Source organism: Amblyomma americanum, chromosome 2 (genome assembly GCF_052857255.1).
Source record: "Amblyomma americanum isolate KBUSLIRL-KWMA chromosome 2, ASM5285725v1, whole genome shotgun sequence".
Classification (NCBI taxonomy): domain Eukaryota; kingdom Metazoa; phylum Arthropoda; class Arachnida; order Ixodida; family Ixodidae; genus Amblyomma; species Amblyomma americanum.
Window position 1 is genome coordinate 64,682,049 of NC_135498.1, and position 16,137 is coordinate 64,698,185.

Sequence of the window (16,137 nt, forward strand, 5' to 3'; positions counted from 1 at the left end):
TGTTACCGGATCAAAACTGTTTCCTGCCCTTTGGAGCAGTTATGAATCGGCTGGTGTTTTTTTTTTAACGCGGTAGCGTTAAGGAGCTCGTGTCGAAGAAAAGCCGGGGTCGTCAGCGTCGGCCGTGAGCTAAAAATCTTAGAATCACGGCGTGAGCGAAAAATACCACAAGGATTTTTCGCTTAATAAAACCGGGTAGGAAATTGGCCGAGATGGGGAACCGAGCCAGGAGTGCGAGACAAGCACGCTAACCACTCTGCCACGCCAGCTCGTTGGTTTGGGGTGAACAAAAGCGCCTCTAGTGAGTGCGGTGTTGTCTTAGTGTCACATATAATATGGTGTCTAAAATAAAACTATGAAGGAAATACGTGTGAAGAAGACGACGTGGATTAACCGAACACTAAAGGTGAAGAAGCATTCGGTGAGGTGGAGAGAGATGATTGGTGGAGAAGAGAAGACGACGACAAGGCTTACGTGGACTAACACAAGGCTATAAAAGGGCGAGGGAGAGCGAGGCACGGGGTGCGGGGGAAGAACAGAGAAGCGGAGGCTCCGGAGGGTCAGGGACGCTTCGGCTGGAGGAGAGCGACACCGGCTACTGCTCCGGTGAGCTCGCGTTCTACGGCTTCGCATCGTGGACTTCCTGCCGTTCCTGAGCCCGTTCCGGGGAGTCAACAGAGGACGCTCCCACGTGCTACGGCCAGGGCTGTCTCCAGCGCTGTTGCCACCCATCCGGGTGGTGTCCCCAACGCCCACAACACCGGCATCACCTCCACGGGCGCTTGGACCGGCAGCTTGTACGACGCAGCCAACGACGCCGCCAGAGACGCCAGCCCAGGCACGTCGAACGCCACCCCGACGCCGGATATTGGACACGTACAACGCTGCAGCCGCACCGAACCAACAGTGAGCACGAACGCTAGTACTAGACGCTGGGAGCGGTGTTCCCGGGTCGCGTGTATATATGGTGTTTGTGTTTTGTGTTAGCTTGCAAGGTTTGTGTGCTGGTGTGTGTGTCACGTAGGGTGTATAAAATGCGCGTCTTTGTGGGTACACCTGTCGCCTAGTCCATTCTTTCCTGTCGAGTGTTCTGTGGGAAGATCCGTGACAAAGATAAGTGGCGAGCCTGTGCTAGGATTCATTTCCTTGCTTCTTTTTTGCTCTAAGATCTTTCCGATCTCTCGACGGCGGAAAGTATGGATTTGGCGAAAACGTTACAACTGGCGTTCAAGATAGGTTTAAGCAAGGAAGAGGAGATGCCTCTCTATGACGGGGAGGCAGATAGGCAGAGAGGAAAGGGCGCAAACACGCGCAGACGCTAGCGAAGCAGATGAGAGAGCTCGCTAAACAGATGAGAGAGCTCGCTAAACAGATGAGAGAGCTCGCTAAGTAGATGAGAGAGAGCTCGCTAAGTAGATGAGAGAGAGCTCGCTAAGTAGATGAGAGAGAGCTCGCTAAGTAGATGAGAGAGAGCTCGCTAAGTAGATGAGAGAGAGCTCGCTAAGTAGATGAGAGAGAGAGAGCTCGCTAAGCAGATGAGAGAGAGAGAGCTCGCTAAGCAGATGAGAGAGAGAGAGCTCGCTAAGCAGATGAGAGAGAGAGAGAGAGCTAAGCAGATGAGAGAGAGAGAGAGAGAGAGCTAAGCAGATGAGAGAGAGAGCTCGCTATGCAGATGAGAGAGAGAGCTCGCTATGCAGATGAGAGAGAGAGCTCGCTATGCAGATGAGAGAGAGAGCTCGCTATGCAGATGAGAGAGAGAGAGCTAAGCAGATGAGAGAGAGAGAGAGAGCTCGCTAAGCAGATGAGAGAGAGAGAGAGAGAGAGCTCGCTAAGCAGATGAGAGAGAGAGAGCTCGCTAAGCAGATGAGAGAGAGAGAGAGAGCTCGCTAAGCAGATGAGAGAGAGAGAGCTAAGCAGATGAGAGAGAGAGAGAGAGCTAAGCAGATGAGAGAGAGAGAGAGCTCGCGAAGCAGATGTGAGAGAGAGAGAGAGAGCTCGCGAAGCAGATGTGAGAGAGAGAGAGAGAGCTCGCGAAGCAGATGTGAGAGAGAGAGAGAGCTCGCGAAGCAGATGTGAGAGAGAGAGAGAGCTCGCGAAGCAGATGTGAGAGAGAGAGAGAGAGCTCGCGAAGCAGATGTGAGAGAGAGAGAGAGAGAGCTCGCGAAGCAGATGAGAGAGAGAGAGAGAGCTCGCGAAGCAGATGAGAGAGAGAGAGAGAGCTCGCGAAGCAGATGAGAGAGAGAGAGAGAGCTCGCGAAGCAGATGAGAGAGAGAGAGAGAGCTCGCGAAGCAGATGAGAGAGAGAGAGAGAGAGCTCGCGGAGCAGATGAGAGAGAGAGAGAGCTCGCGAAGCAGATGAGAGAGAGAGAGAGAGAGAGCTCGCGAAGCAGATGAGAGAGAGAGAGAGAGAGAGAGAGCTCGCGAAGCAGATGAGAGAGAGAGAGCTCGCGAAGCAGATGAGAGAGAGAGAGAGAGCTCGCGAAGCAGATGAGAGAGAGAGAGAGAGCTCGCGAAGCAGATGAGAGAGAGAGAGAGCTCGCGAAGCAGATGAGAGAGAGCTCGCCAAGCAGAAGTGCGAGAGCTTAGGAGACCTCGCGAGGCAGAACAGGAGAAAAGGTTAGAACGGGAGAAGGAGTTTCTTTTGTGGAAACAGGCGCATGTCGCGGGAGGATATGAGGAGATCACGGACAGTGATTAGCGTTCGTTCGCCGGTGGAGAATCTCCTAGACCGGCCAGAGTTTGTCCAAGGAAGCTGATGGCTCCTTTCGATGACGAAAGAGATGATCTGAACTCATATCTGCAACGATTCTTGCGGATAGCTTTGGGGAAAGGCTGGGAGCGCAGTGAATGGGCCCACGGCATTGAGCACGTGTTTAGTTGGAGAGGCGCCGAATGTGTTTGGGAGGATGCCTGCTGTGATTCCATGGGCTACGAGAAAGTCAAGAATACACTCCTCCAAAGATTCAGGCTTACGGCAGGTAGTTTCCGTGAAAGATTTCTCACTGCGAAACCTGAGGATTGTGAAACAGCTATGCAGTTTTCGTGCGGGCTGACCATTTATTTCGATAAGTGGCTTGATATGCCAAACACAGAATAGGTTTGAAGGAGTGCGCGACAAGCTGGTCACAGAGCAATTTCTAGCATGTTGCAGATCAAAGCTAGCGCTATTTCAGAAAAAAGTTGTGTTCATTGGAAGAGTTCGCCGACACTGCAGACCGATTCCTCGAAGCTCAAGAGCAGAGAAATTTGCGTAAGGCAAATGAGGAAACCCAAAACGTCCTAGAGACAGATGCGACAAAACCAAGAGCACATGGCGGTGCATCTAAGGCGCCAGTAAGGTGCCTTCTCTGCGGAAAGGTGGGACACCGCTCAGTTGACTGTCGGACTAGTAGCGTTGCCCAAAAGACACAGGTAGTGTGTCAAGGATGTAAGAGGAGGGGTCATACTCTGGATGAGTGCCGATACAGAACGCGGGACCGAGCTGCAATAGTTGTCGGCTTTAGGGTAGAACTTATCACGCCACCTGAAGTTCCGCTGCTGAAAGGAGAGCAAACGCCGCTGGGAAATGAGGCGGTGAATGAAACACCGAAGTCGAAAGCATCAATGCCGGTGGTAGTTGGGCAAATAGGGGACCATCCTATATTGGTGCTTAGAGACAGCGGCGCCAACACAGTTTTGTTTCGGAGAAGCCTGGTGAAGGACGAGAATCTTAGAGTTGAAGCGTCGGCTGTCACTCTTGTAGATAGCACAGTAAGGTACCTTCCTCAATCCAGTATCCTAATGTCCATGCTATATTATACTGGACAGGTAGTGGCAAAATGCTTAGACCAACCCATCTACGGGTGCAAGAAGAGTCGAAGACCCCGATCCCGAGTGGAGGATTCTCGACGTTGAAGAACACCCAAAGGAGGAAAGGCCCGCGACAGCTCAGACGGGTGCAGTCATCGGCAATGCAGACAAGAGCTCAAGCGACAGCCCGAGCAACGCAGCGTCCGCTCTCTACTCCTGTTACGATGTGCCTGAGCGCAGCACCGGGCGAATGTGCAATTAGGGAAAGAGAAGACCCGGGCTTGAAGGTCTGCTTCGAAAGAGCCGGGAAAAAGAGAAAAGAAAGAAGAGTCGTACGTCATTCGAATATCAATTAGTAAGTGGTCTTCTGCACAGGGAATGCATATTTAGCTCAGGAACGGCGGGAAGTCCACGATACGAAGCCGTAGAACGCGAGATCACCGGAGCAGTAGCCGGCACCGCACTCTTCCAGCCGAAGGGTCCCTGGCCCGCCGGAGCCTCAGCTTCTCTCTCATACCCCCCCCCCCCCGTGCCTTGCTCTTCCTCGCCCTTTTTTAGCCTTTTGTTAGTCCACGTAATCTTTGTCGTGGTCTTCTCCTTATCTTCTCCACCAATCATCTCTCCAAGTCATCGAAAGCTTGTTTTTCACCTACCTTCTATAGGTGTGACGTCTCGTCGTCACACCTCTTTCCTTCATAATATTTATTTTAGACTCCCTATTATATGTGCCACTTAGAAATGTGCCTGAGAATTTTATACTGCGGTGTATATCGGTAATTATAAGCATGTAAATTACAAGAGTCGCAGTTAAGCGAGTAGCGAGGTGCGTTTGCGCTACATTTCTTGTGCGCTTGGCGTGCACACAGCGCCATCATGCGGCAAACACTGAAGACCCCTCTGAGCAATGTACGGCGCTGCCCCGACAGATGGCGCGCCACTCGCCCGCGCCAAACGGGCGATGGTGTTCCGTGGTCTCCCTGGCAGTGCTGCAACACGCCGCCGCGTTCCACTCTTAAAGACTAAGCTTAAGAGTCTTCCAGATTTTTTGAGCACAATGTAAAACATCCCGTGCTTTGACCGTAATTAGTAGATGGAGGAAGTTGAATAGAAAGTCTCCAAATGGCTTTTCACGACACTACACATCCTTAAAAGGCTGCTGCGACTTTGATTCCGCTGTTTGAAATGTGATGGAAAAAATGCGCATACCCAAGGGTCACTATGTATGCTACAGTACATGGATCGTAAATAAAGGGCGTCATCATCTTGACAGCGTCGTTTTTATTGCAGCATTCGAGGAAGGGTAGGTTTGCCCGTCGGGGAAGACGTGACAAAAATGCGGCGCTTGTGGTCGTGCTGGCAGGAAGGTCAGGCGATTTTGAAGAAAGTGAATGGTCGCCTGCGTCCCAGCCTCATAGGACCAGTGCAATCAATCTCCGCGCCGGACGCTGTGACGTCACCAGGCGCTGGCGTCCCGGAAGTTCAGAGCGCACCATCACTCTATGCGCCAGGGCCGTCATGCGCTGCGGAGGCTCCTTCGGCAGAAGCAGCAGCCACACGGTTAGTGCAAGCTTTTGTAAATTAATTTTTACTTGATTTTCAATGCATCGCTTGCATTCGCTACATGTACAGAAACCTCGTTTCTTTTTGATTTTTTGTAATAAGTTAAATTCAATCCCTGTTGCCATAAGTAGACTTGGTGCTTCTGCGGTCTTTTTTTTTCCTTTCAGATGTTTGCACTGAATGTTTAGGCGGGGCGGTATTGATTGGTTGTGTGTGCAGCTTATGAATGCATATATATGCATGCTGACTGCGCTGTTAAATGTATTGATCTGTACATGATCGCTTCTGCATCTTTATGATGGTCATCTAAGATTGGCACCAGCCTTGGCGCTTTAGTGCCAAAGGCGTTCGGCCGATTAGCCCAAGGACATGGGACAGAATCCCAGCCATGGCGGCTACATGGAGGTTAAATGCAAAAGACTCCCGTCGTTTTATAGGGTTGGACGTCGGTGCATGTTAAATATCTCCAAGTGGCCCTAATTATGGTGCAGCTCTTCACTGCGGCGCGTGCCATAAACCTTGCACAGCTATCGGATGTTAAATCGCTTACCTTACCGTCCGTCCTCTAAGAACAAGAGACGCCACCGCAATAGTGGCTTAGTTGAAAAACCTCTAGTTTTCTAAAAACCTTGCGTTCAGTACTCATCACTAACTTTTTTTTTCGTATTCCAATCAAGCCACCCATATTAAACTCGGTTCGTTTTCACAGATTACGTTTACAATGGCGGAATCTGTCATATACCCTTTTATGCCTTCCTCGATTTAAAATGGTAAGCTGTTTCCTAGTACTGGGCACCCGCTTGCTTATTTCTTTTTATCTCAATTTGCCCGCATGTGGTAATAAATTTCAAACGTTAGCTTGGAGAGCAGCGACTTGGAGAGAGCGAGTCCTCCTCACCAATTTTAGGGCATAGCAGATAGAAAGGGAGGAAAGAAAAACGAAGAGGGTTTGAAGTGACTGGTCGAATAGTGACTTGGCCTTCAGCCTCGGTTGCGGGAGACGGTTGGTTCGAAACACAAGCCCACTGCAGCGCAGCACTAGTCTTGGGCAAGTCCGGATTCATCCGCTGCTGTTTTTGACAGAAGAAATACGCCTTAAAAATTATATTCCTTTTAACTAGAGCTAGCGCTCAGTGGTTCCCTTTGGAGGTGTATAGCCTTCCCTTGATTTTTTTGTGTATGTGTCTGTGCATGTGTATGTTTATGTGCAGTATGTGTCTCATATATGGTTGGACACCTGAATCGCGCCGTAAGGGAAAGGATAAAGGAGCGAGTGAGAGAAGAAAGGCATAAAGAGGTGCCGTAGTGACGGCTCCGGAATAATTTCGACCACCTGGTGATCTTTAACGTGATGAACATTTTGCTGTATACTTTTGTAGGTTGTGCGTAATGATTTCCGAAGCTCAAAATGGCAAAATATAAGTGCTCGGATATGTAACGGCATCGCTGCGTCCATTTTTGACATGCACGGTTTTGATGCCACCAGGGCTCAAATGGTTGCAACTGGCTGCCATTAAATGGTGACGGTCCGTCTGCCGTAGAGAATGTTCTACTTACCTTTTAACATACGTACCCCTACTGAGAAGTTCGTTGTATTTCTGTGAGCGTTTTTCCTCGCAGCGCTTAGAGAGAATAACCTTCACCATTTTAGGCGAAAAAGTTTCGGCTACCGTACAAAACAAGTATTTGAATCTAGCTACGCAATGCCACTGTGAATATTGGTGACGCCGAACAGCGAAAATGAACAATGAGACTGAAAGAACCTGAGACCTTTCGCTTTCAATTTTTTTTCGCACCACTGTTTTTCTTTTCTGTGAACATCGCCAGTGATGTACAGGTAGTGGCCTGGGTATGTACAATGCAGCTCGCGTATTGTAGCTCGTGCAGAAAGTATGACGCGTCCTCGACGCTGTAAATAAGTAAATCGCCGCTGTGTAGGATACGCTACCTACGCAGCCTACGTGCATATACGATGCTCTCGTAAACGCGTTCTGGTTTCCTCTTGGACACGAAATACCACCGCTGTATAATGGCTATAAATCACATTTTTCTTCTACAGAACACTATTCGGTCCAGATGCAGACACTGCAGATTGTATTGCATTTGATGAACTTCTACGCTGCGACAACCTAGTTTGAAAACAGGCGAGAGCCACATACACTGTGCTTCGTCACTGCTGAGCACGTGGCTGTGCTGGGCTGCATGCTTAACGCCACTGAAGCGCTTGCAAAAGCACGACACAAGAGGTTGATATAGATGTTCGGAAAGCCTCCATTCGTTGCAATGCACTTTTCCAGGTAGGCTAAGAACGTTCATAGCAGGTCTGTTGTTTACGTAACGGATTATTGGAGTGTGCACTAACCTGTCGACAAGAGCAAAGTCAAATGATGATGGGAAAGCGCCCTGGAGAAAGCGGCACGCTTAGCCAAACGCGCCGCATCGTTCCCAGCGTTGAGGGTACGCCACACGTGCCGCGTGAGTAGCGGTGTATGAGTGGCAGTGAAAATGCCACCCTAGCTTTTTGCAGCTCACAGGAGGGGGAAAGCGGTAGAAAAAAAGAAATAAAAGCGCAAAGGTCAGGCGTTCATTTTTTTTCCCCAGTTTCTTTGCTCCGGCTGATGTCCAACGAAGTCCCCATTGTCATTTCGAGGTTCGATCCCAAAGCTCACCTGCTACGATGGCTAAAATTTCTATTTTCAAACTCTTCACAAAGCTAAAAGATTTCGTCTCCTTGCCGCGAAGAAAATTCATTCCAGAAAACCAACAAACTTTTCAGCATATGGGGCATCCGCAAAAAGATTACCAAAACTCCTTCTAGAGAGATAAGCTATCAGACAATAGCGGCCGCTGTCAACTGTTGAACCCCGGTGGTGTCATAATCGCTCATGTCAACCACGTGTTGCAGCGCAGGCTCTACGCATTCAATATTTGCGGCGCGGATATATACTTCGATAATCGGTTTAAAGACAAAACGGCTAACGCTCTGTGAAGAAAAAATGCAATGGCTACAGAGAGTTAAAAAGTGAGAAAAACGTTTAATGCAAAGAATGGTTGGGTGGGCCATCTTCCAGGAGCCCATTGGCCTTTGCCGCCCCTCTTTCCCGGCTCACCAAATCTATAAATTCGCTGTACTTCGCTATACGCTTCTTCCTTGGACCACACAGGTCAATTGAAAGGTTGGAACAGCGGTGCGGGTAGCAACGAGTATTCCGGAAGAACTATCCTATTAAGGATTATTAGCATTTGCCTCTGTTACTTAGACGCGAGCGGAATATTTCTCAACTCACGCCAGCAGGGCCTCAAGGGTTGATCGACTTTTGCAAGTGTCTTTTCTGTTCGTATCAAATTGCGGAAAGGAAATCATGCTGCCTGTGTTTTTATAATTAAGATTAGTTGTTTGATCTTTAGTGACGCTCAGCTATTTCCTTTGCACAAGAATAGGAAAATAAATTAGAGCAGAAATCACAATTTGTAGATTGTCACCTCTCCGGCTAAGGTTTTATGGCACCTAAAAAGCTGCCGCGATGGCCGAGTGCTTATGGCGCTCAGCTGCTGACCCGAAGGACGTGGGTTAGATCCCAGCCGTGGCAGTCGAGTTTAGATGGACGGGAAATTCTAGATGCTCATGTACTGTGCGATGCCGGAGCACGTTAGAGGACCCCGGGTTGTACCAATTTTCGGAGCCCCTCACTACAGCTTCTCTCGCAGACTTCGTCGCTTTGGGATGTTAAACCCCCATAAAATATAAACGGTACCTCAAGGAAGTTTATTTCTTTCGTTTAAAGATCCGAGGTCACGCCGCATATATCGGCCCCATGCAAATCTTACACAAGCACAGTAGGCAATTTGCGACGTGGTATTTCCAGCTGATTTAACTGTAGACCTAAAACGAAGGGAAATTTAGCTTCGTTTTTAGGCGGATAGGGAGGCGCCTAGTATGAACCGTCGTAACCGGGGTTCTTGCAGGGGCATCTGGTGACAGTGCAACCTCAATTAATTTAGGTGGACCAGTCGCACTGTATAACATCGACAAATAGGGAAAAGACAAGCTGGCGGGCTAGTTGGTGTGCAATAGTTTTCAGCAACGCATGGAAGCACGAGGACAGCGCAGAGAAATACGGTAAGGCGAACAAGCGCTGAGGCAAAGGACTAAAAAAAAGTACCCGCTGAATTTCAGATAGGCTTGAATATGACAAGACGTTGCTTGTTTTTTCTGTCTTTCTATGCCCGCTCCTCATGCTGCCACGTGCTACTGAAAACAAAATAGGTTAATCTCCGCGGTAAGATGCCAACTGATAACAAAATCAAATATCGCTGAAGTCACGCAAGCTCCTTCGCGAAGCCGAGGACAATGAAAAGCAGCCGCGCCTTCTCGTGTGTCGCTCACAATATCCTTTTAGTGCAAGAGGACAAGTATCAGAACAATAGCTTTTTAGAGTTTTCAATGTTATTAAGTGTTCAAACGACCAACACTTCAACGTGAAGAGTAGAATATTTACAACTTGGCTTATTTGAGCAGCTCTTCCTTTCTATTGACACAACGTGCACCAGCAGGGGTAAAAGTAAGAGCCACCCCCCCCCCCCCCCCACCTCACCTCCAAGTTCCAACCCGAGCCGCTCTGCGTAGGACCGCAGCAGTGGCCAAGTGGTTGAGCATCCGCCTCGCATGCAGGAGGTGTGGGGTTCGATACCCAGTGCTGCCGGGTACCCACCGGTGATGCAATGGGTACAAGCTTTCCCCTGGTCTGGTGCACGGCTTATTTAGGGTGAGATGTTTGGGAAATGGTCTTCGGCCCCACCTTGAGAAGTCGAAAAATACCTTGTGCCATGGCGCTCTTTCGCCATAGACGCCCTTGCGCCATAAAAATCCATAACCGTCTTCACTCTGCGTAGGGGGGTCATCTCACAAAACACTTCTGGAGTTTAAACGGGCTCACTGCGCCGGTCTCTACACCAGAAATGGCTTGTCAGGTGACGCCCACAAGCAGAGAGGCACGGGCCAGAACTTAGACGGGAGGTCTCTTACATTTGCCCCCGATTGTGCACAGTGAGCTAAACGCTTGACCTGTTGTAGGTTTTCACGCACTATGCATCTTTTACTCAGCTTTCCTGGTCGACTGAAGAGGCGTGTCGCTAGCGAACGCGACAAGGACGAAGGAGCGGCTTTAGCTAAGAAAGCAAAAACAACGCCTGAATCCGCCACCCATGATGCAGTGTTCGAACGCCCCTTTCCTGAGACTCCCGTCCCGTCTAGTTCGCGCCGCAGCCCTTCGACCTCTCCATCTTCCCTCCAGCGCTCTCCTCAAAAGCCAACTGGGTCGCATGACGAAGAGGCCGTGCCAGTTCCGGTAAGGAAGGGCTGTGGCGATTTTTTGCTGGATGCCTTGAAAGCTGTCGGTGTAATGGCAATCTTTGATTCGATCTGGCGAGCCTTGAGTTTGCAGAGAAAGAGATTCTGAATTACCGCAGTGCGCTCACCATGCGCTTTTCTCTCCTTACCCAGCCACCAGTCCCGTTAATTCGCGGTGCATAAAATGTATCGTGTAGTCTGTAATCACTGCATACATTCTCCACGCACAGTCTTCTCACACCTGGCTGTTTAGTTAGAGCGAAAAAAAACAGGTTTGTAAAGAAAATGGTCGTGCCGTTTTTTTCTGTTGTGTAAAGCCTGGTAAATTCCATTGACGCTTCCAACTTTGATGGCGTTATTGTAAGATTATTGGTCAGTGCTGAATCCAGCGCCTCGTCCGTCTGTCGTCTTCCTTTGTACCGTAATGACAGTGATTCTTATATCGCACCTTTTAAGAGTTTTTAGGTTGCTGCCGAAAGCACATCTTGGCATACTGCAAATACATGCGAGAAATTACCAATGCTCATGAAACGGAGCCAACCAAATCCTTGTGCAACAAAAGGCTTGTACACCTGCCATGGCTTCACACGGGTGAAGCGCAAACTTGGTGAAAGCCTTCTAGGTGAATGCCTATTGGTCAAAGGCCCTATGGTAAATGCGTTTAGGGTGAAGGCCTTCATGGTAAATGCCTAGCTGGTAAAGGCCTTTAGCCAGAAGACCGTTACGTAGAAGGCCTTTAGAGAAAAGGACGTTCGGTTAAATGCCTTTCGCACGCAAGTGCCTTAAATGCCCATCATAAGTAGTACTACTGCACTATATTCCGCGCTTAGCTATGCTAAACCATCTGCCAATTTTCTTTTTAATGCGATAGCGTTAAGAAGCCCGTGTAGCAGAAGAACCAGCGTCGTCGTCGTCGGCCGTGAGCGCGAGGCCCTCGAAAAACCCCAAGAGAAACTTCTTAGTTGGCAGGGAGCCATCTGCCGTCGGATTGTCAGCAAAATGCCCACCGTGGCTGGCGGCAGTTAAATTAATGATTGCTCACGAGAGGTTTCTCGGGAAGAGCAACCGCGGTCTCACGAGCTGAATAATCTCAACGCTGTCACGTCATGCCTCTACCCTGAAGACTTGCCCTGACAGCTATATGTGCTCGACTCCTTTGCTGGGCACTGGAAAAACTCTCTCAATTTCTCCGAAACTTTTGCGTTAACTGCACCGAGTTTGTTTTCTGCATATTCCATAAGCAGCACCTGGTATACTTAAGATTTGCAGAAATTCCTTCATGGTGCGTAGTTGTGGTGCAGCGCTTGTTGTGGAGCATTAAGCAAAGCCTTTAAGGATCTAGGATCGACAGAGCAGGATGTCAGTTTGTTCACATGGAAAGTGTCATGCAGTCATGGAAAGTACCCCCTAAGCACAAGGAGGTGTCAGTGCGAGAGCTTTCTTGGGTATCTTAAAACGCATCCTATATTCCTTTAAAAGTGCAGTCTTTCAAAGTTGAAGTGCGAAACATCTCGCGTCTTTGGAAGAAACAAAGGAGCCAGCATTTGCTTGTGATGCAATTTTATATCTCATTTCAGGAACAGTCAGATGCGATGATGCAGAACCTGGGCAGATTCTCGGCGTTGCTCCACAAGGAACACACATCTCTATTCCGGGAGCCTGAGAGTGCCCTCCGCTCCATATTGAACATCGGTCATACCATTGAGGAGCACGATGACAATTCCCTGGATTCCCTTTGCACCCAGACATTGTACAACGCTTGTTGGCTCCTAAGGCATGAGGACGCCCTGAACGAAATTTTGGTGCTGCACAACCTTGAGATCGTCGAGCTGCACTGTAACACTTACACGCTGCGGAGTCTGGGACTAGACACGGCATCGGAAGGTAGCACCAACACACGTGAGCGGCGATTTTGTTAACACAAATTTTCGCACTCTTGCACTGTTCCAATAGAAAAAAATCATTGCGGCCCTCTTTCCCACTGTATCTGAGCACTCCGCAGTGATGATTTGTCTTTAACTGCAACTCTTAGACAGCTACGGTGGTCAAGGAATGATCACCCTTTGACGGAGTCTTTTTCATCTTTGGAGACTGAGCATGGCTTGCCACATGCTTGTTTTCTTGCTGTGTTTCTGAAACATTTACGGCCAAAAAATACATCCCTTGCAAAGCTGTTAATGAAGAGGGGAATGACAACTGCAGTGACGTAGTTTTCGCTCTCCATATCTCCAGAAGTAAATATATTACCTGCGTTGCAGTTGGTTGCCAACTCGCCTATCTATACTCCGTGTCATTTAACACTTCCTCAGAGAGACTCTTCAAGGTAGCCTCCTAATGGGCGGCCACGAAAAGCAGATAACTGATGTTATGCATTCAACATTCTTTTGAACATGCATTCAACAGTAAGCTCCCCGGTAGCCGCACACACTGGGATTCCGGCCATGCTGATTCCCACAATCACCCGCATGAAGCGAAATAAATTCCAAACACCAGCTGGCTGATGTTTTAGCCTCGTTACAAATATTATGTTATAATAATGCAAATCAAAATTTCAGCCCATATTACTTTTAATCTATGCTCCGCTTAAAAAAGAAAGGGAAGAGACTGTTGCACCTGCAACCTACGAACCAGCCGTCGAAGTAGCCTTATAGCAGCTGTCATCGATACTTCGTACAGCAATTACAGGGAGCGTGTCGTGTTCAAGGTCGCAATTCATTCTGCGCTCCGCAATAGGAACCTCCTCCATGAGTGAAAATTTGGAAGGTCGTTTTCATTGTGTGTTTAGCAATATTAATTTAAGAAGTGGGCAGAACATTTAGTGCATAATTCGTTATTGCTTGCCACACTTGGCTGTGAAAGTTAAAAATACCGGGTGTGCAATCCTGACATTGAAAAGCATAGGCATAAATGCTTTCACCGAAATACAAATGCCAGTTCAATCTAAATGTAGCAGTACCGTGTTCTTTTTGAATGGCACTGGCAATTAACCCGACAAGTGTCGACACTGTGCAGCGTATCAATTTAACAGAACGCAATGCACAAATCATTAAATCATTTACCATAACCAATCTTAATAATACCTAAAAGGTTAGGAGTGTCAAAGTAACTTTCTACGCACCTTTTTCCATGCAGCAATGGACGCTGGTCGGGATGCCCTTGTGCAGTGGCTGCTGCGTGTCCACCGTTGTATTCGCATCCTCAGCCTCGACCTTACGGCTATCACAGAATCGCCAACGGAATTCTGCGATGCCCTCAGACTTCACAGAAATTACAGGAGCATCCACATTGGCGTTTCCGGACGCCAATCGCCACGTTGCCAACAACTCACCGATCTCCTCTGCGACACTACGGATCTTTTAGAGCTCTCACTCTTCGGGATCCACATGTTCAACGAAGAGGATGGCGTCCAGATCCACAAAGTAGTGGTACCAAACGAGCGGATTCGTAAGCTGTCTTTCAGCGGTGTCGCGATCATCACAGGTACAGTAGTCGCCTTGTAAACTATCTGTTCGGATCGGGTACATATTGAAGAATCCGCTGTCCCGTTATGTAAAGAACCAGAAAGAATTTTGCTGCGCAGTAGTTAAGGGTGCGCTTACCGGATCTAGTGTCGATGTTTGTAACATAACACGTGATCACGTACCAAATACACGGCTCATGCGACGCTTTTGTTTTGCTGTATGCATTGGAAACATGATTACCAAGGGGTATATAAATTGTAACTCTGCTGTGCGTCGTGAATGAACACCTGCCAATCGCACATAGGCCATGCGATGTTGCGAGTCTCTTCTGAGATGCCGCGTAATTGCGCTGAAGCTAAGTGCCGGCGCCACCCAGATGAAGCTAGAAATGCTGCCTAAGAAGAGCAGTGACGTTAAGATTCGAATAATCGAGCCGCTGAGGTTGAAGCGAACGGTCGTAGCGGCGAAAATAGTCGTGCGAGCAGCCGAGACCGAACGAAAGCCCGCCGTACCAAACAGCCAGTGCACCGCGATGTATGAGAGCAAACTCCTGAAGCCACGGTTCATGTCTGTGTATACCTTGTACCACCGACTCGGCTACTCCCACAATCGCCTCAAATCGCTGCGCTGCAATAACACTTTTCCGGCTATTTTATCCGTGCTGCGACTTCTTGGTGGCGAAAATGAACATAGCAATGCCATGCGAAGTTACGCGCCGATCTGCGATTAACACGTGCTCAGCTTATTCATATCGCAGTGTGTAATGGCGGCTAGCGAAGATTTCACACACGGATATCGCTTCGTCATATACACTGCAAGATAACACCGGAGCGGATTTTGTTTGTATTACGACGCATATGGGAGAATGAGGTAATACGATAGGGCTTGCACTAAAAATTGCCGAGGGGCTTCCAGTCTATGTAAAAATAAGATTCCATAGGATGCAAAAGGTACCTGAAAACTTGATATTTCCAATCATGTGCGTAAAGCAGACAACGCACTTTTTAAAGATAGAGGATTGTGAGTGTAGGTACGGCAACAGGCAAACCAGTTTGTATGTAGAAGCTGGCGACTAAAGGGAGAAACAACCCAACTCAGCAGCGGTTTCCTTTGACTGTCTTTTTTCTGCTAATTTGCATCGCTGTAAAGATATTAAAAATATAAAAGACGTGAAATAATCATTTCCCCGATCAGAATAAGCAGTAAAGACAATCACGACAGTAGCCACTTTCAATGCTTAGTGAAGAAAACCCTAATATATAGTCAACTTGGTAACGTTAGCCAAGGACAGATTATAGGCATTTTCATGGTTTTAAGTACGTTTGAAAGAATAGGACATTCGACACCGAATGCTTCAGTACTGGTTGAATAAGGAGTATCATGCCAGTTGCCAAATGCTGGCGATTGCATCTTGGCGTTCAAATGATACATATATTCACCACAAAATATCACGCGATGGCTGTGCTAGCGAGCATACGCATGGATGAAGTCACTCTTGACGAAATTTATAGCACCGCTTTTTCGTGAAGCAGTCGCGCCGTATTAATATTTTCTGATGAGGCATGCACGTTCCTTTATACTTGCATGGATCAGTGGTACTCTTGCGTAATTGCGAAAAGAGGATTCTCTTATCTATTAGCCCACATTCTTAAAGCCAAAGCCAACAACTGTATAACTGAGTCCTGCCGACAACGAGTCTGTTTTCACTTGTTTTTTGTTTCCTCGTTTCTAGCAACCTTAAACAGATCGTCGACGCTGCTACATGTCTGACAGACCTCGAAGAGCTGGTCCTGTCTGTTGAGAAACCTACTTCTTCTAGCAGCGAAGACTTGAAGCTCGAAAGCTTGCTGGGCCACCCTTGCTCCCTCAGAAATTGCGCTTGCACATTGATACGTCATATCGCGAATTTCTCGAATACCTTGCTATAAACCAATGCATCACGGAGCTCGAGATCACTCACAAGGTGTCAGAGGCATG

At 48.3% G+C, this 16,137-nt stretch overlaps 1 protein-coding gene across 1 annotated transcript in view; it reads left to right on the top strand.

The window, feature by feature from the left end:
- LOC144119724 (uncharacterized) overlaps positions 1-16,137 on the top strand; it is a 75,313-nt gene that overhangs the window by 13,622 nt on the left and 45,554 nt on the right. The window contains exons 2-3 of the mRNA XM_077652275.1: positions 12,277-12,598; positions 13,832-14,143. Of these exons, the coding sequence (XP_077508401.1) occupies positions 12,277-12,598; positions 13,832-14,143 (634 nt within the window). The remainder of the gene's footprint in view (positions 1-12,276; positions 12,599-13,831; positions 14,144-16,137) is intronic.